At 41.4% G+C, this 20406-nt stretch overlaps 1 protein-coding gene across 1 annotated transcript; it reads right to left on the bottom strand.

Annotated features, from left to right (window-relative positions):
• Positions 1–523: 523 nt before the first annotated feature.
• On the bottom strand, positions 524–13990 carry LOC308172740 (uncharacterized protein). The gene is made up of 2 exons (XM_080547691.1): positions 13900–13990; positions 524–1616 (listed from the first exon to the last, which is right to left on the bottom strand). The coding sequence occupies exons 1-2, from the start codon at positions 13919–13921 to the stop codon at positions 562–564; spliced, it is 1077 nt and encodes a 358-aa protein (XP_080403817.1). The 5' UTR covers positions 13922–13990; the 3' UTR covers positions 524–561.
• Positions 13991–20406: the final 6416 nt, after the last annotated feature.

The raw sequence follows: 20406 nt of genomic DNA on the forward strand, positions 1-20406 counted from the left end.
CTCTTTCTGGTACCCAAACAATTCTTTGGGGCTCTTAGTCTCCAACTGGTTGGCCACCCCTGGGGCCTCATTTATATATTATAAAAAGGTACTTGAACGTCATCTTTGACTTTCACTTTAGCACATTTTTCTAAACGCACGTAAGCATTATTTATAAAACGAGCTGCGCTTGTTTAACATTGCGTACGTGCTTCCTTCTATAAATACCAAATATACTTCAAATTGAACGCAGGTGAATAGCGGCTCAAAGAAATGCGGCTGAATTAAGCCAAGTGCTAAAATATAGGGTAGGCGTTGGTCTGGAAGCGGGAGAGGGCAGAGAAGGGTGATTTAACGTTTGATTACTAACCAGGCAAATGCTTATACTCAAGTTGTAAAAGAAAATCATTTCTTAACTCATTTTCTCGGCTGATAACAACATCGATAATTTTATTACGAGCCACATTCACTTCGCATGAATTACAGTATAGGCAGTGCGGCTCACATGCCTGAAATAACTCTGCATAACCAGTAGGTAATACCTGACGTAGAGCTACGATCGTTTCCAGAGCAGTGGTATGGTTACTCTCCTGTGTGTGTTCTCTGATGAATCTTTAGATTTCCTGCTGTATTGAACCTCTTCCCACACTGGGAGCAGTGGTATGGTTTCTCTCCTGTGTGTGTTCTCTGATGAACCTTTAGATTTCCTGCTTTACTGAAACTCTTCCCACACGGGGAGCAGTGGTATGGTTTCTCTCCTGTGTGTGTTCTCTGATGAATCTTTAGATTTCCTGCTTTACTGAAACTCTTCCCACACTGGGAGCAGTGGCATGGTTTCTCTCCTGTGTGTGTTCTCTGATGCCTCTTTAGGTGTCCTGCTACATTGAAACTCTTCCCACACTGGACGCAGTGGTATGGTTTCTCTCCTGTGTGTATTCTCTGATGCCTCTTTAGGTGTCCTGCTTTATTGAAACTCTTCCTACACTGGGAGCAGTGGTATGGTTTCTCTCCTGTGTGTGTTCTCTGATGAATCTTCAAGCTTCCTCCTTCACTAAAACTCTTCCCACACTGGGAGCAGTAGTATGGTTTCTCGCCTGTGTGTACTCTCTGATGACTCATTAGATGTCCTGCTTGATTGAAACTCTTCCCACACTGGGAGCAGAGGTATGGTTTCTCTCCTGTGTGTGTTCTCTGATGAATCTTTAGATGTCCTGCTTCAATGAAACTCTTCCCACATTGGGAGCAGTGGTATGGTTTCTCTCCTGTGTGTATTTTCTGATGCTTCTTCAGGTGTCCTGCTTCACTGAAACTCTTATCACATTGGGAGCAGTGGTATGGTTTCTCTCCTGTGTGTGTTCTCTGATGAATCGTTAGATGTCTTGCTTTACTGAAACTCTTATCACACTGGGAGCAGTGGTATGGTTTCTCTCCTGTGTGTATTCTCTGATGCTTCTTTAGGGATTCTGCTCCACTAAAACTCTTCCCACACAGTGGGCAGCGGTAGGTCTTCTCTCCGGTGTAAGTCTGTGGGTGTGTTTTAAGGCGATTCTTCCGCCTCGAGCTCCTGTGTTGTTGATGGTTTCCTGGTGTGGTGGAGCTGGGCTCGCTGTCTGAACCTGGGTTGGAGCTCTGCTGGTCTGTAAGAATAGGAACATATACAGGGTTACATAGGCAAGTTTATTTGTATAGCACATTTTATACAACAAGGGCAATTCAAAGTGCTAAAATAATAGTGCTTTAAATAATAAATATGCTAATATTAGAAAATTGACAGCGCTGTAAATAGTGTCATTCTTGCATCAAAGTGCTTTACATACAGCATTAGGATATAAAGAAAGAAAAAAAGATATAGAAATTAAATATCAACATTTAACAAGATAATAGGCAATGAATACAAATATATGAATTAAAGTGTTCTCTATCTAAGTATGTCTCTCAGAGAGCACCTCCTACAACCATCGTACCAATAATAGTCATACATATGCTAATATTTGAAAATTGATATACATTATATACTGTATCATAAATACACTTTATACACATTATATACTGTATCATAAATAAAATTGTATTTGTTCCATGTTGTTCCATGAAAATCAGTTGAGGATTACAGACATAATGAAATGTAGGCTACTGCAAGTACTTTGCTGCGATAGCTATAGCGAGACCTACTGTACAGTTTATCATTCATAACTGTCTGTACTGTACTGGCATATAATATCCTATCATATAATATCCTATCACTACTGCGTATGTAACTGGGGTAAAACCTGTTATAGAAATAGCTTTATACGAGGTAGATTTAGAACATGTCAGGATACTGGGAGGTAGAACGCACTTATCTCGGAAAAGTCATGAAAGGAGGGTCCTGAAATTTGATTAACTTCAAAGGTAGAATTTATTTTTACTCACTAGGTCAAATGACCCCACCCATGGCTGTTCTAGTGTTAATGACCCCACCCATGGCTGTTCTAGTGTTAATGACCCCACCCATGGCTGTTCTAGTGTTAATGACCCCACCCATGGCTGTTCTAGTGTTAATGACCCCACCCATGGCTATCCTAGTGTTAATGACCCCACCCATGGCTGTTCTAGTGTTAATGACCCAACCCATGGCTGTTCTAGTGTTAATGACCCCACCCGTGGCTGTTCTAGTGTTAATGACCCCACCCATGGCTGTTCTAGTGTTAATGACCCAACCCATGGCTGTTCAGGTGTTAATAATCTCGTTCAAAGCTCTGAATAATTGTGTGACAGTAGAGTGAAAGCCAAAGGACGTCAGCTGGAGCGGCTTTCAAGAAAAACCAGTCTCACTGTTCACAAACAGATGCACCATGCCCACATCCTCCTTTACAAAGACGCCCTCTCCTCAGCCAAATCCCAATATCTTACAGACAAAATCACTGCTGGTGCTGGGAACACCAGGGCCCTGTTCTCAGTGGTCAACTACTCACTCCGCCCCCCCGACTCCCTTCCCCCACACTTCTACTCCACTGACCACTGAAACTCCCTGATGTCATTTTTCAACTCAAAAATAGCCAACATCCACCGGCAACTGACCCCTCTTATGTCCAGTTGTCCATCTCCCCTATCTCCCCATCCCCCCCTCTCTGTACCTCTCTCCTGCTTCCATCTCCCCTCTGCTGCCGATTTATCTAAACTCATCCGGAAATCCAAGCCATACCCAACTTGACCCCCTGCCCTCCTCCCTGGTCATAGCCTCCCTCCCCTCTCTCCTGCCCCTGATAACTGCAATCATCCATTCCTCCCTCACCTCTGGTTCTGTCCCATCATCTCTCAAATAGGGATGGACGGTTTTTCGGTTAAACCGAAAACCGGGGTTTATAAAAATAGAAACGGTTTTTTATCAAAACCGTCTGAAACCGTTTTTTTTTTTTTTTTTTTTTTTAGAAGAATAAAATAGAATAAGAATAAAACTGGAACATGTCACATGTTTGTCGTGTGTGAAAATAACAATGATACAGTCTGAATCTGCCGCGCAATGAGTGAGAGGTTTGGTCAGTTGTGAAGAATAACTGAGGATTAATATCTAATTGGGATTATATTTAAGGGTAACGAATCACTCTATGGGAAAGATAGTTGCCTTCAGTTATTGGTAGATAGGAAAGTTTTTTTTACAATTACTCGCTTACATTTAATAAGATCATTTTCGCTGCTCTCTGTAAAGCGCATTGGGTCACTTTTGTGAGAAATGCGCTATAGAAATAAAATGTGATTTGATTTGATATCAATCAATCAATCAAACTTTATTTATGTTCTATAGCACAAATCATGCATTGAATGTAACTCCAAGTGCAGTATTTACTAAACCACAATATAATAAAACAAGAGCTATACGGATCAAGAGTGTTTGTGCACAGCGCCACTGTGTGTGAAGGCGCTACTGAAAGTGATGACAGAACGCATGTCTCAGAAGATACGCGGTCACTTAGTGACGCAAAGGTAGTTCTGTATTTATCTCTATCTGTATTAGTACATTTATTTTGAAAGCTCTATTTTGACAGCTCTACCATGGGCACTTTTATTTTGATGGGGCATTCTTTGTTGATTGACTTACGACAGTTCAGGACGAGTCAGTCTCGCGGCATGTGGTTTTTATGAAAAGCTTTAAGTATGTTCACTGCATAATTCTAAGTCTAATATTTCAGTGATTATTGAGCAGTATTCAAATATTTAAATACATTGAGCAGCAGCTGAAACTTTGTCTAAGAACCAAGATATTGAGAAAGCAGTTCATTCAATGAAGACGCTGTTTCAAGAGATGATCTTCCGTGCAGGCGTGCACCCTGGATCAGCGGAGCTGGTGTGTTAAGTGTTCATGTGTTTTCATGTATGGTGTAGCTTACAAAAGTCTGCCTTTCCACTTATATTTGTGAAACTAAGTAGCCTAAATGTGTTGCGACTGTGCTTACGGTGTTTTAATGGTGTTCGACATGAGTGTATTGTAGCAGTAGGGCTCAATTATTTGAAATTGGCGCTCTTTTTTTTTTTTTTTTTTTTACTGTATTTTTCGGTTAACCGGAAAACCGCGGTTTTACTCTCTGACGGTTTTTCGGTTTCAATAATTGGAAACCGTCCATCCCTACTCTCAAATCCGCAGCCATAACACCTATTCTGAAGAAACCTGGTTCAGACCCCAACATCTTCAATAACCTCCGTCCCATCTCCAACCTGCCATTTCTTTCAAAAATCATGGAAAAAGTGGTGGCTTTACAGATTCATACTCATCTCTCAAACAATAACCTCTATGAACAATTCCAGTCTGGCTTCCGCCCCCTTCACAGCACAGAAACAGCCCTCCTCAAAATCACAAATGACCTCCTGATGGCAGCTGACTCCGGACTCATATCCATCCTCATCCTACTCGATCTGAGCGCCGCTTTTGATACTATATCGCACTCCACCCTCCTTAACCGTTTAGCCTCCATTGGTATATCTGACACCCCTCTACACTGGTTCCATTCCTGTCTCTCTGGCCGCACTCAATTTATACAGTTAAAATCATTCACATCCCATCCGTCCCCCCTCTCCTCTGGTGTTCCCCAGGGCTCTGTCCTTGGCCCTATCCTCTTCATCATCTACCTCCTCCCACTTGGTCTGATTTTCCATAAATACAACATTCATTTCCACTGTTATGCGGACGACACCCAGCTCTACGTTTCCTCCAAACCCACTTCCACCCTCCTCCCTCTGTGCCTGTCTACATGAACTTAAATCCTGGTTCACTTCAAATTTCCTCAAACTAAACAGTAATAAAACAGAGGTAATTCTCATTGGCTCCAAATCCACACTCACCAAGCACCCCAGTTTCACCCTCAACATTGACAACTCCTTGGTTTCCCCCTCCCCCCAGGTTAAGAGTCTGGGTGTCGTCCTCGACAGCACCCTTTCATTCCACTCCCACGTCAACAACACCATCCGGTCTGCTTACTTCCATCTTCGTAATATCAACCGCCTCCGCCCTTCACTCACTCCCAACAGCGCCGCAATCCTGGTCCACTCCCTCGTCACTTCCCGCCTAGATTACTGTAACTCCCTTCTCTTTGGTCTCCCCACAAACTGCTCCACAAGATCCAACTGGTCCAGAACGCTGCTGCCCGTATTGTCACCAGAACCCCTGTCATTAGTCACATCACCCCCATTCTACACCAACTCCACTGGCTCCCCATCAAACACCGCATCGATTACAAAATCCTTCTCCATACTTTCAAGGCCATCCATAACCTCGCCCCTCCATACCTGTCCGACCTCCTCCACATCAACATTTTGTTGTTGTACGGCGACCTTGAGTGCCATGAAAGGCGCCTTATAAAATAAATGTATTATTATTAGTAGTAGAGTGCAGTAGAGAGCAGTAGAGGGCAGTAGAGAGCAGTAGAGAGCAGTAGAGCGCAGTAGAGCGCAGTAGAGAGCAGTAGAGGGCAGTAGAGGGCAGTAGAGGGCAGTAGAGGACAGTAGAGAGCAGGAGAGGAGAGAGCAGTAGAGAGCCGTAGAGGACAGTAGAGGACAGCAGAGGGCAGTAGAGAGCAGTAGAGGGCAGTAGAGGGCAGTAGAGGACAGCAGAGGGCAGTAGAGAGCAGTAGAGGGCAGTAGAGGGCAGTAGAGAGCAGTAGGGGGCAGTAGAGAGCAGTAGAGTGCAGTAGAGGGCAGTAGAGAGCATTAGAGAGCATTAGAGAGCAGTAGAGGGCAGTAGAGAGCAGTAGAGGGCAGTAGAGGGCAGTAGAGGGCAGTAGAGGGCAGTAGAGAGCAGTAGAGAGCAGTAGAGAGCAGTAGGGGGCAGTAGAGGGCAGTAGAGGGCAGTAGAGTGCAGTTGCTATTCCTAAAATTGATTTTCTATCATATTTCTCTCTTGTCTGTTTTTATTATGTTTTATTCCATTTATAAAATAAATGTATTATTATTATTAGTAGTAGTAGTAGTAGAGTGCAGTAGAGAGCAGTAGAGGGCAGTAGAGAGCAGTAGAGTGCAGTAGAGCGCAGTAGAGGGCAGTAGAGGGCAGTAGAGGGCAGTAGAGGGCAGTAGAGAGCAGTGGAGAGCAGGAGAGGAGAGAGCAGTAGAGAGCCGTAGAGGACAGTAGAGAGCAGTAGGGGGCAGTAGAGAGCAGTAGAGGTCAGTAGAGGGCAGTAGAGTGCAGTTGCTATTCCTAAAATTGATTTTCTATCATATTTCTCTCTTGTCTGTTTTTATTATGTTTTATTCCATTTATAAAATAAATGTATTATTATTAGTAGTAGTAGTAGAGTGCAGAAGAGAGCAGTAGAGGGCAGTAGAGGACAGTAGAGGGCAGTAGAGGACAGTAGAGGGCAGTAGAGAGCAGGAGAGGAAAGAGCAGTAGAGAGCCGTAGAGAGCAGTAGAGAGCAGTAGAGAGCAGTAGAGAGCAGTAGAGAGCAGTAGAGAGCAGTAGAGGGCAGTAGAGAGCAGTAGAGTGCAGTAGAGCGCAGTAGAGAGCAGTAGAGGGCAGTAGAGGACAGTAGAGGGCAGTAGAGGACAGTAGAGGGCAGTAGAGGACAGTAGAGGGCAGTAGAGAGCAGGAGAGGAGAGAGCAGTAGAGAGCCGTAGAGGACAGTAGAGGGCAGTAGAAGGTAGTAGAGAGCAGTAGAGAGCAGTAGAGAGCAGTAGAGGACAGCAGAGGACAGCAGAGGGCAGTAGAGAGCAGTAGAGGGCAATAGAGAGCAGTAGGGGGCAGTAGAGAGCAGTAGAGAGCAGTAGAGAGCAGTAGAGGGCAGTAGAGGGCAGTAGAGGGCAGTAGAGAGCAGTAGAGAGCAGTAGAGAGCAGTAGGGGGCAGTAGAGAGCAGTAGAGGGTCTCTGCATTCATCTCATCCTGTATCCTGAATCTAGCTACCCCCCCAATTCGCACACCCAAACCCCCCCATCCCGTCCCCCCTCCCCACCCCCATCTAAGAAAACCCAGAACACTCTCTCATCCAGCAAGGACACGGTCATCCAGCAAGAGATAAGCACCTCTGCTATTCCTACACGGATTACTGCTAGACAAAACAATTACAACTATCCCTCAGCACATCCTGTACGTAAATCAAGGCTAATAACTGTTACCCGTGAGACAACTGTGTATTCAAACTGTGATGCAAAGTTCATGCAGCTGAAATTAGCTCTTTTTAATGTCAGAGCTTTGAAAAAGAAATCATTCTTGATTAATGACCTGATAACCAAGAATAAGCTAGATTGTATATTTTTAGTCGAGACATGGTTAACCAATACCGAAGGTTTAGGGACCATAATAGAAACCTGCCCCCCAAACTATAATTATCAGCAGTCAATTAGACAAAACAAGAAAGGAGGAGGCATTGCAGCTATTTATTCAGCTAAACTTGTTTTCAAGGACATTGACCTGGGTGAAGTCACATCATTCGAATATTATGCTCTTGAGCTCAAAGCAGAAATATCAGTCCTTATCATTACAGTATATCGACCACCAAGATGCTCATTATCAGTATTCCTGCAAGAATTTTCAGAACTGATCTCAACTGTCGTCACTAGATTCGATAGATTAATCTTGAATGGAGATTTGAACATTCACATTAATAAGAAGGATGACCCCAAAAGTATAGAACTCTTGAACCTACTGGACAGTTTTGGACTTACACAGCACATACATCAAGCTACGCATCAACATGGCAACACCCTGGACTTGGTAATAACAACAGGGCTGAACATTGATAATGTATCAGTACATGAAATGCCTGCTATCTCTGACCATTACTGTGTGTTCTTTGATACTAACCTAATCTTAACAAAGACTAGAATACAAACGGTAGTTCAAAAAAGACTCTTAGACACCAATGCTGAAATACAGTTTTCTAACATTATGAGATCAATTGAGCCATGCAGCGACGAATTCTCTCTACATGAGATGGCCCTAAATTTACACAGTACACTATCAACTACGTTAGATATTGCTGCACCCCTAAAGGTTAGGAAGCGGACAACTGATAGAAACTCCCCTTGGTTGAGCAATACCAGTGTTAATGACAGCAAGAGGAAATGTCGGGCAGCTGAAAGAAAATGGAGGAAGACTAGGCTCACAGTTCACTGTGATATTTACAAAGACACGATGACTGCCTACAACAAAACAATACGCCTTGCTAGAAAGGATTACTTCTCCATGATTATTACAGAAAACGCTAGTAACTCTAGAGTGTTATTCTCTACTATTGACAAGCTAATCAACACTGCCCCCCCCCTCCGCAGCCGTCAGCAACAAAATGTGAAGAGCTTGCACTGTTCTTTAATAATAAAATAACATCTATTAGAGCCAGCATCACCCCTGACGCAAACATAGTCGACCTCAGGAAAACAAAAGCAGCAACTATGAGTGAATTCACCTGTATCACACTACTGGACCTCTGTAAGACAGTCTCTAAATCTAATTCCTCCACCTCCTGCCTTGACCCTATACCAACAGCATTCTTCAAGCGGGTGTTTGATAGTGTCTCAAATCATGTGCTGAAGATCATAAATACGTCGCTTCAAACAGGCATCTTCCCAGATGCCTACAAAACAGCTGTTGTAAGACCGCTATTAAAGAAACCCAACCTCGACGCCGATGCACTGAAAAACTACAGACCGATATCAAACCTCACATTCATTAGTAAGATACTTGAGAAGGAAGTTTCACTACAAATAAACTCCTTTCTGAAAGAAAATAATGTCATGGAGGAATTTCAATCAGGTTTTAGAACATATCACAGCACTGAAACTGCTCTTACTAAAATAGTGAGTGATCTCAGACTAAACTCTGATGCTAATAAGGTCTCAATTCTCGTCCTATTAGATCTAAGTGCAGCGTTCGATACGATCGACCATGATATCCTAATCAATCGTCTCGAACAGTTAGTTGGTCTTTCTGGCAGCGTGTTAAATTGGTTCAGAACATACATTACAGGGAGAAAGTTTTATGTCAAGCTTGGAGATCATGTGTCTGAGAAATATGACAGCGATTTCGGAGTCGCACAAGGGAGCTGCCTTGGTCCACTACTATTCTCACTATACATGTTACCACTCGGGGACATCATTAGAGAGCACAACGTATGTTTCCACAGCTATGCCGATGACACGCAACTGTACATTTCCGCTGAACCAAATGATACTTCAGCTATAGGCTCCATTACGAACTGTCTTCTAGCAATAAATAAATGGATGAGCAATAACTTCTTGAAGCTAAACGAGGACAAAACTGAAGTCCTACTGATCGGCCCTAAAGCAAAGAGGGATATGCTGCTTAATAATCTAGGGAAACTGACATCATTGATTAAACCTGAGGTTACAAGTCTAGGTGTTATTCTCGACTCAGACCTAAGCTTCAAGTCCCATATTAACAAGGTGACGAAAACATCATTCTTTCACCTTAGAAACATTGCTAAAGTAAGACCACTTATAAACCAAAAAGATGCTGAAAAACTGATTCATGCCTTTGTCTCAAGCCGGCTCGATTACTGTAACACACTTTTTACTGGCCTTCCTAAAAAAACGACTGCAAGACTTCAGCTCATTCAAAACTCTGCAGCTCGACTTCTAACTAGAACCAAGAGGAGAGAGCACATTACTCCGGTCCTAGCTACTCTGCACTGGCTGCCAGTAACATGTAGGGTTGATTTTAAGGTCCTCCTCCTTATATACAAAGCCCTTAATGGGCGAGGCCCAAAGTACATTGCTAATTCCCTTGCCAATTATGCACCCTCAAGAACACTAAGATCATCTATCGCAGGTTTATTAGAGGTTCCCAGCAACAGTCAGAAGAAGATCGGGAGCGCAGCCTTTGCCAACTATGCCCCAAAGCTTTGGAACACATTACCTTTAGAGATCAGGGAAGCCAGCTCACTAAATATTTTTAAAAGAAAGCTAAAAACGCACTTCTTCAATATAGCCTTCAACTAGCTTATCTGCACCTGCCCACTGCTCATTTGCCAGCTATTGCACTCCTCTAACTAGCTCATCTGCACCTGCCTACTGCTCATTTGCCAGCTGCTGCACTTTAAATGTTTTATCTATTTATCTCTTATATTTCTACACAGTAATGCACATGGTCTTTAACTCCACAGACTGTGGGGGGATAACATTGGTACCACAAAGCCAAGTTGGCAAGGGAATTAGCAATGTACTTTGGGCCTCGCCCATTAAGGGCTTTGTATGTAAGGAGGAGGACCTTAAAATCAACCCTACATGTTACTGGCAGCCAGTGCAGAGTAGCTAGGACCGGAGTTATGTGTTCTCTCCTCTTGGTTCTAGTTAGAAGTCGAGCTGCAGAGTTTTGAATGAGCTGAAGTCTTGCAGTCGTTTTTTAAGCAATGTTTCTAAGGTGAAAGAATGATGTTTTCGTCACCTTGTTAATATGGGACTTGAAGCTTAGGTCTGAGTCGAAAATAACACCTAGACTTGTAACCTCAGGTTTAATCAATGCTGTCAGTTTCCCTAGATTATTAAGCAGCATATCCCTCTTTGCTTTAGGGCCGATCAGTAGGCCTTCAGTTTTGTCCTCGTTTAGCTTCAAGACGTTATTGCTCATCCATTTATTTATTGCTAGAAGACAGTTCGTAATGGAGTCTATAGCTGAAGTATCATTTGGTTCAGCAGAAATGTACAGTTGCGTGTCATCGGCATAGCTGTGGAAACATACGTTGTGCTCTCTAATGATGTCCCAGTCCAGGACTGGGTTAGATTGGGGATAACGGTGTTTACATGTGGCTGTCCTGTAGTCCAGGGGGCCATTCCACTAAAGGTGGATCAGTATAGCGGCGATTGAAATAAATCAGGCGATCAGGCAACTCGGGATTGGAATTCAAGCCTCAGGTGATTCCTCGAACGAGGATCAGGCTTGTGTGACGAGTGTTCACAGAACACCGGCTTACAAATCTTCGATATGGGCGCGTGCACGCAGACATAAAGAGCCCCGAAGAGTCGATCTGTCGAAATGAAGATACTCCACTCTGCAGGGGTCCTACATTTGCGCAGCATTCCGAATTATTGATTTTTATGAAGACGGAAAAATAAGATGTAAAATAGTGCAATACTGCCGCAATTAACAAGGCGAGGGAAATGGTTTGGCAAGAAATTGCTGACCGATTAAATGCGTAGGTCATACTAGCCCCAGTTATTGTTATATGTTCATATTTTAATAAATGAATATTTACTACTGTGGTGATATAGGCAGCAGGCTACCAGCCGTCATATCGCCACAATGGCCTAGTGGTATCGACCGCTGCCATAGGATTTATTCGTCATTTTATATCGGTGGTTCAAATCCCTCTTCAGACGCACTTTTTACTGCATTTCATTGTCTGAATCTAATCTAAAATCTCATCTAAAAAAGTATGTAGGCTATAATATTATGGTGCAGGCTAATTTACAAGAACTGACACGATTACAATGGTGTTTGAAGCCTTTGCATGAAATCTTCGGTTAAATGTAAAAAAAAAAAAAAACGTATTCAAGTCTTGAACACGCAACCTTTGGAAGTCTAGCTGGCTGCCTTAACCACTGCGCCAACCGGACCGCTGTGATGACAGCAATGCAAGTTGAAACAATTTCCTTTTTTTTTTTTACACTCTTCTTTATTGATCTATCGATCTATCTATCACACTTTCAAAATATCAAGTTATCTATCACACAATCAAACTATCTATCGATCGATCACACTTTCAAAATATCTAATTATCTATCTATCACACAGTCAAACTATCTAATCTATCTATCTCGTGTGAAGTGGGAACTAATATTTCCTAAAAGACACATGAGGAACTGTTGTTCGGGGTTTAGTTTCCGGCTGTGAGCCTTTTTTGACGCACGTATTACTATAGCCAGCGTTTTAGCCAGCTAGTTATATCTGACTCAGAAGGAGCTCAACCAAGCAGCGAATTATTTGAGCCACATTGATGGAACCGAACGCAAGCTAACATTATCGCCGATTAGAACTTTATCGAGGCTTAGAAGATAATCGACCTTAGTGGAATGGGCCCCAGGACTGGGTTAGATTGGGGATAACGGTGTTTACATGTGGCTGTCCTGTAGTCCAGGGGCCCATTCCACGAAGGTCGATTATCTTCTAATCCTCGATAAAGTTCTAATCGGCGATAATTTTATCTTGCGTTCGGGTCCATCAATGTGGCTCAAATAATTCGCTGTTTGGTTGCTATGCAACATAGCCTCCCGAGTTATTCTGGTCGCGAGCAGGCTAAGAGGCTGGCTAAAGTAATGCGTGCGTCAACATTGTCTCACAGGCGGAAACTATATCCCGAACGACAGTTCCATCAAGTGTCTTTTAGGAAATATTAGTTCCCACTTTTTACGAGATAGATAGATAGTTTGACTGTGTGATAGATAGATAATTTGATAATTTGAAAGTGTGATAGATAGATAGATCGATAGATAAATAAATTAAAAAGTGTACAAAATAAAATAAAATAAATAGGTTTGTCTATTAACTTGCATTGCTTTTGACACAGCGGTCTGGCTGGCGCAGTGGTTAAGGCAACCAGCTAGAGTTCCGAAGGTTGCGAGTTCGAGACTTGAATGCGTTTTTTTTTCTTTCATTTAACCGAAGATTTCATGCAGGCTTCAAACACCATTGTAATCGTGTCAGTTCTTGTAAATTAGCCAGCACCACAATTTTATAGCCTACATACTTTTTTAGATGAGATTTTAGATTAGATTCAGACAACGAAATGCAGTAAAAAGTGTGTCTGAAGAAGGATTTGAACCACCGATTTAAAAAGACGAATAAATACTATAGCAGCGGTCGATACCACTAGGCCATTGTGACGATATGACGGCTTGTAGCCTGCTGCGGATATCACCACAGTAGTAAATATTAATTTATTAAAATATGAACATATAACAATAACTGGGGCTAGTATGACCCTAGTATGCACTATTTAATCTTATTTTTCCGTCTTCATAAAGATCAATAATTCGGAATGCTGCGCAAATGTAGGACCCCTGCAGAGTGGAGTATCTTCATTTCGACAGATCGACTCTTCGGGGCTCTTTATGTCTGCGTGCACGCGCCCATATCGAGGATTTCTAAGCCGGTGTTCTGTGAACACTCATGACACAATCCTGATCCTCGTTCGAGGAATCACCTGAGGCTTGAATTCCAATCCCGAGTTGCCTGATCGCCTGATTTATTTCAATTGCCGATATACTAATCCACTTTAGTGGAACGGCCCCCAGGACTGGGTTAGATTGGGGATAACGGTGTTAACATGTGGCTGTCCTGTAGTCCAGGACTGGGTTAGATTGGGAAACTAGCCCTGATATATCAACCCCACACAGCGGGAGAGAGCAGGACTGTCAGACAATGCAGGTACTGACTGACTTACACTGCACTGGCAGCATTGGTTTTACAACAGTGCAATGACACTCACCAATAACAAAGACTTACCATCCATCTCACTGTCTTTCATCTCCACTCTTCCTCTGTCCTCTTGATTCACCGTCACTCCCTCCTCCCTCCTTTGGTCTCCTCCATCCTCTTCTTTCACCATCACACCATTCTCCTCTACATCCTCTTCCTCCAGCTTCACTGCCACCATCTCTGGACCCCACTGTGGGCTTTTCAGGGCTGGAGAACCACAGCCAGATCCAGGGGACTCGGTGCATTCTGGTTCATACATGGTTACCATGGTTACATGAGCTGAAGAGGACCTGCGGCTAGAAACACTGGAGGCAGAAACAACGCAGGTCGATTAGACATGACAGACAAACAGTTCACTGAACTCCCATCTAGACTGACAGGACACGTCCTGCAAATGCAATAATAATATTACTGATGGCATTTGCTGTAATTAAAGGGTCTGGAAAGTAAACATTAAATGGTTCCAATTGTATTTTGTGTCCAGGAAAAATGTTAACACATAATAAACTATGAAAATAATCTTCTAGTTAGGCTCTACTTCCTGGTCAGACAGTTCTGAGGCTGTGTGGGCGTGGCCTTTGCACGCTTGACTGGCAGCTCCCTTACAAGCCAGCTTGCTGCCTTATCATACATGACATTCATCTGTTAGACGTGCTTATAGTTCTGCCCTTTAACACTGGAGGCGCCGACGTTTTTTAACCTACTAAAGCGCGAAGAGGTGTGGAATCACACGACCACTAATCACAATGGGGGTGTGTGTACTGACCCACAAAAATCGCTGGATGGCGATGTCACGCAAGAAGCGTGAACACGCAACAGAAACGCACCGCGGGGGACCATCAACCCTCTCCCCACTGCCCGCAGCGCAGAGCGCATGTCTTAGTTGTTATGCATGTTATATATATATATATAATAACGTATGCATGTATGTAACGTAAGTGGAGAGGAGATTGATCTAGGAGATTGATCGAGACTGCGGGAGTTTTCATTACTAACGAATGAAAGTTGATTAGCATTATTAAAAAATAACTAATATATATTGCAATGTTGTCCCTTTCACACATAGTTCCAAGTAATTTCCTTGGAATCTGAAGCTGTGTGGACCAGGTATCTGTATTTTCACACAATGACAAACATGTGATGCGTTTTATATTATATTCTTTGAACAACAGAACGGGACAGGCGCCAGAAACTGCCATAATATACCATACATATATCTGCCATATATTGTACCTCCGTTTTATATTGACAAAATATTATGATAAATACATATAGGGCGGAGCTATGATATGTGGTGTGTGGCTAGATATTTTCATGTAGCACTGTGACTGTGCCTATCTGTGGATTATTATTTATAAATAGTGGTCTCCTGAGAGGAGCGACTTGAAGGAGGAGAAAATGGTTACAGAAACACACCGTTGGGACGTGGTGGAGCGGGGGAAACCCGATGTCTTTGTTCATTGATCGGAAACGATCGAGAGCCATCAACTCTCCCCCCATCAACATCAAGTTTGAACGAATTGTCTGAACGAACATTTATTTCACCATATTACGTGACTTATGCACCTTAGGTTTTTGTGAACGGGACGATCAGAAAGAGATTAGTTTACCACGAAACAAGGAATGCAAAATCAAAAAAACAACGCATTACATTGGCCGTCCTATTGAGATGATAACTGTTTACAGATTGAACTCATTATCACTATTAGGCTACCGAGTCTCGATCTCAAATGGCATTCAATTGTCAGGATTCATCTTTGATAAACAATGGCCTACTAATCAATCGTTGATGATTACATAATCAAATGTAGCCCGCAGCGCAGAGCGCATGTCTTATTGAGTACACATTTCACGGCAAGAGAATTCCGATTTGTGGCAAACACCCAACAATTGTTCGTTCACTAAACATTATAACATGAACACAGTGAGGATTCAAACAAACAAAATAATTAATACACATCATTTCATTTATAATGTGCAGTAAACAAACAAAATAATGTATACTCTCTGCAATTGGCTAATGGTGCCAAAATCAACTATCCAAATATGAATCTGCGTATATCTATGTACAACCTTGTTGTAGCCTATTATTATCATGGTCGACATGAGAATTGTTGGCTACTTCATATCACAACTGAACATTCATATATATAGCCTATTGCATTATTTGAAAATTGACAGCGCTGTACATAGTGTCATTCAATGCACAAGCACGTAATTTCAAACGATTTTGGTCGACAGCGAAATACATTATCAATATCTTATTATCAATTGTCAATATACTCTCTCCCTTCTTCTCCTTACTTTCCTGTCTGTCTTCACTATATCTGGGACTGCCCCACTCAGAAATATCCGTTCGTTATATCGTTGATTCTGGTGGGGGATGGTTTGAAGGGCTTGTTGGAGGCATCCTTTGTGTGGTGATCGGAAACGATCAGAAAGAGATCATTGAGAATAAGATGACCCTCCCCCATGCATCAACCATCAATTGTCAGGATTCATCTGTGATAAACAATTGCCTACTAATTACATGCCATTGAATATGTTTGCATATGAACACACTTATTCCTACATTATCAATATCTTATTATCAATTGTCAATACTCTCTCCCTTCTTCTCCTTACTTTCCTGTCTGTCTTCACTATATCTGGGACTGCCCCACTCAGAAATATCAGTTCGTTATATGATTACAGGCATAATCATCGCCGACATCATTTTATTTGATGTACACATTTCACGGCAAGAGACAGTTTATTCTCCCAACAATTGTTTGTTCACTGCACAACATGAACACAGTGAGGATTCAAACAAACAAAATAATGAATACACTCTGCAATTGGCTACTACTACAACGTGGTCTACAGTGATATACAAAAAATACATTATATACAATATTATAAATATCCGTTTGTTATATAATATTCGTTGATGAACTACTTTGCTGTGGTACCTATGTAATACCACACAGCTTGATAGGTACATACTGTGCAGTGCATCATTCATAACTGTACATAGGCTACACATATCATAATATCTTATCACTATTGCATGGAACTTGGGTAAACCCGCTGTGAAAAAAACCCCTCAGCTCCAACAAATCTGAAGGGATTGGGAGACATACTGTACAGTTTATCATTTTCATAACTGTCTGTACATATGTGACACAGCCCAATGAAAAGGGCTACCTGTAGGCGAAATCATTTTTCAGTTTTTTACATGTGCTTAAACTACAGATTGTAAGCTTTCAAATTATGCATCATACATTGAAATCGGAAACAAATTGAAGACGACATGAGTATTTGAAAGTTGCTACACCGGAAATCACTAAGCACATAAAATCCCCATCAAAGATAATGAATCCCCATCAAACAACAAGAAACGAAGTCATTGTGTTATAGATTACACTTATTTAATGAACGTAAAACTGTTCGGAAAAATAACGAGTGGGTACTTCACATCTTCGAGTTGAATGTTAGCTAAAAAAACGAAAATCTGAAGAATTTTTTTTTTTACTTTAAAGACGAATTTGACGTCTTTCTCATTTCCGAGAGGTGTCCAGAAACACCAGGAGCAGTCACATATACATATCTTATGTATCACTATTGCTATATATAGCCTATATATAAACACATTATGTTACAAATATCAGTCTTATCCACTGTATCTAATTCAGCACTGAAGCCTGAAGGTTGAGCACAGTGTGTGCCCCCTTGCTACCTCTGCTGATATAAAAGAGAATTGCAGCCTTGGAGAAAAAGATGGCAGCCGAATCCCAAGGCAAATACACAGACACTAGGGCTGTTACGATTATTCGACGTCGTCGACGTCATCGACTACGTCAATACGTCGGTTAGCGTAAAATGCGTCGGTTAGTCGTAAAAAAAAATATGACGATTTTTTTTTTTTAAACCTTTATTTTACCAGGCGAGACAATTAAGTGTATGAGTGAAAAATGGATAGCTACTAGCTAATGTTACACAAGCAATGTAGCTCACCACAGTTCGTATGTCTTGTCTTCTGGTGTTAGTAACGTTAGCTATGTAGCTGGCTAGCTACGGTAGCCTATTGTCATTGTGGTGCGAGCACCTACTGTACGTTATCTAGCTCGTAGCTCGCATGCTACGTTAGCATCAATTTAGCTAATCATAACATAGCAGCGAGAGTAACGTTAGCTAGCTATGTGTTGTGGTGATGGACAGACTTCTAAATGGCCATGTTGGCATTCAAGTTGGCTAAACATAGCAGTGAGGTGGAGACAAATATTTTTTGTTTTTTTTTTACAGTACAAAAATCATCGCTAGACTTAGCGATAAATTAGTCGTTAGACTAATCGAATAATCGATAAAATAATCGCTAGATTAATCGTTAGAAAAATAGTCGTTTGGGACAGCACTAACAGAAATACTGCAAAATCGCTTTATACTAACTCGATTTTGAAAATGTAAAGATGCTGGGTGGTAGAACGCACATATCTAGGAAAAGTCATGAAAGGAGGGTCCTGAAATTTGATCGAGTGCAAAGGTAGATTTTTTTTTGTACTCACTGGTGCTGTTTAACACCTCACGGCTGATTAAGTGTTAACTACCAACTGTTTAATTACCAACTGTTTAATTACCAACTGCCCTTTAATTACCAACTGTTTAATTACCTACTGTTTAATTACCTACTGTTTAATTACCAAATGTTTAATTACCTACTGCCCTTTAACTACCAACTGTTTAATTACCAACTGCCCTTTAATAACTGTTAAGCTGCTGTTGAAATGTGTAAATACTGAGCTAATACAATTACAAATGGACTTATGCACCTGCAGTTAGGGATGGGACGATTATCGTGTTTATCGTTAATCGCGATAAAAACACCCGCGATAACTTTATCGTGGAGAATTTAAATTAGTTGAATAATCGTATATATATATATATATATATATTTTTTTTTTTTATTATTATTTTTAAATGACTGGACTTTTTAAATAGGCACTACATTTTATAAACACTGCTTTGTCTGTCTGTTTTTATTGTATGTATTAATGTATGTGACCTATGTGTGTTTATTTATTTTTTGCTTAATATTTTTATTGAGTTTCACAGAGACATGTACACAACAGGACATAACAACAACAACAACTAGTACTCGTGGGGGAGGTTATTGTCCCATTAATAGTAGAAAACTAGTTTTGCACTTTGTTATGCAGTACATTGTCCATAAACAATAACAGAAAATGTTCTTTCTCTTTTTCTTTTTTTTTAAACAAACTAACAAACAAAAAACAAAGACAAACAAAACAAAACAAAAACAAAAAAACAGGGGGGGGGAGGAGGCCATGTCACATATCAGAAATAAACAGAAAAGAAAATGACACAACAAATGCCATAATATATGGGGGGGATCACCCCCATCGGAGACAGCATCCATGTCTTACAGTCCTAAACACAGCGGCAGCACAACACCAGCACAGTAAATAATATTGTGACCCATACATTGTAGATCTGTTACACATTAGTCTTGTGTACTTTCTTGAGTGTAATCCACCAAACCTTTCATTACAATGGCAGCCAGTCTGGTACCAATATAATCTAAGAACGGAGACCAAATCTTATAGAATGTCTTTATCTTACACTTAGACCTATATGTCAGATATTCCATAGGAATCATATCAAAAATTACCTTGTGCCATCCAGCTATTGTAGGCGGTTTGCAGTCTATCCATTTCAGCAATATATTTTTCCTTGCACAAAAAGTGAGGATACACAGAAGTCTTTTGGAATGCATACTTTTAAGTTGTTTGTCTGGCAACCCAAACAATAGACACATGGGGTCCTTATCCAATGTAACATCTAGAATTAGATGAATTTTATCCACTATACCTTTCCAGTAATCATCTATATATCTACAAGTCCAAACACAATGAACAAAGCTCCCAACGTCGGTAATACACTTTGTACACATTTCCGATTTGTTATGATCCATTTTATGTCTAAGTTGGGGAGTAATCTGCAAACGTTGTAGTAGTCTAAATTGCGTTTCCTTCGTCCTATTACAGATTGAGATGTCGTTTGCCGAATGCCATATTAGCGACCGTTGCTTCATCAGTATTAATGTTCAGGTCATTATTCCAGTCTTTGGGCGTAAATGCAGGTTTGCCTTTATCATATTTCGAAAGTGCTCTATACCCAAGCCCCAGAATGCCTCTCGTCTTTCCAGCAGAGACTATCTCCTCCAGCGGAGAGGGTTGGTGACAGAGGCCAGTGTCTTTTTGGCTATTTAAAAAACTTCGTATCTGAAGGTATCTGAAAAACTCATTTCGTGGTAGGTCATATTTCTTACATAATTGGTCAAATGAAAGTAGTATTTCCGTATCATATAAATGTCCGATAGTAACCATCCCTTTGCTGTCCCACCGCTTGAAACCCCTATCCGTGGCACCAGGGGAGAAGTCTATGTTACCCCAAACTGGCGAGAGGGAGGATGTCATAATCGTATGTTATAAATAAATAGTAATATAATTGAGATTTCTCACATGAGCCGCGCGC

This window comes from Nansenia antarctica, assembly GCF_963989245.1.
Source record: "Nansenia antarctica genome assembly, chromosome: 17".
Taxonomy (NCBI): Eukaryota; Metazoa; Chordata; class Actinopteri; order Argentiniformes; family Microstomatidae; genus Nansenia; species Nansenia antarctica.

Coding starts and splice junctions, on each gene's coding strand:
- LOC308172740 (XM_080547691.1), bottom strand. CDS start 13,921: ATGAAAGACAGTGAGATGGATG. Junction 1,617..13,899: donor GAAAGACAGTGAGATGGATG/GTAAGTCTTTGT, acceptor CTATTCTTACAG/ACCAGCAGAGCTCCAACCCA.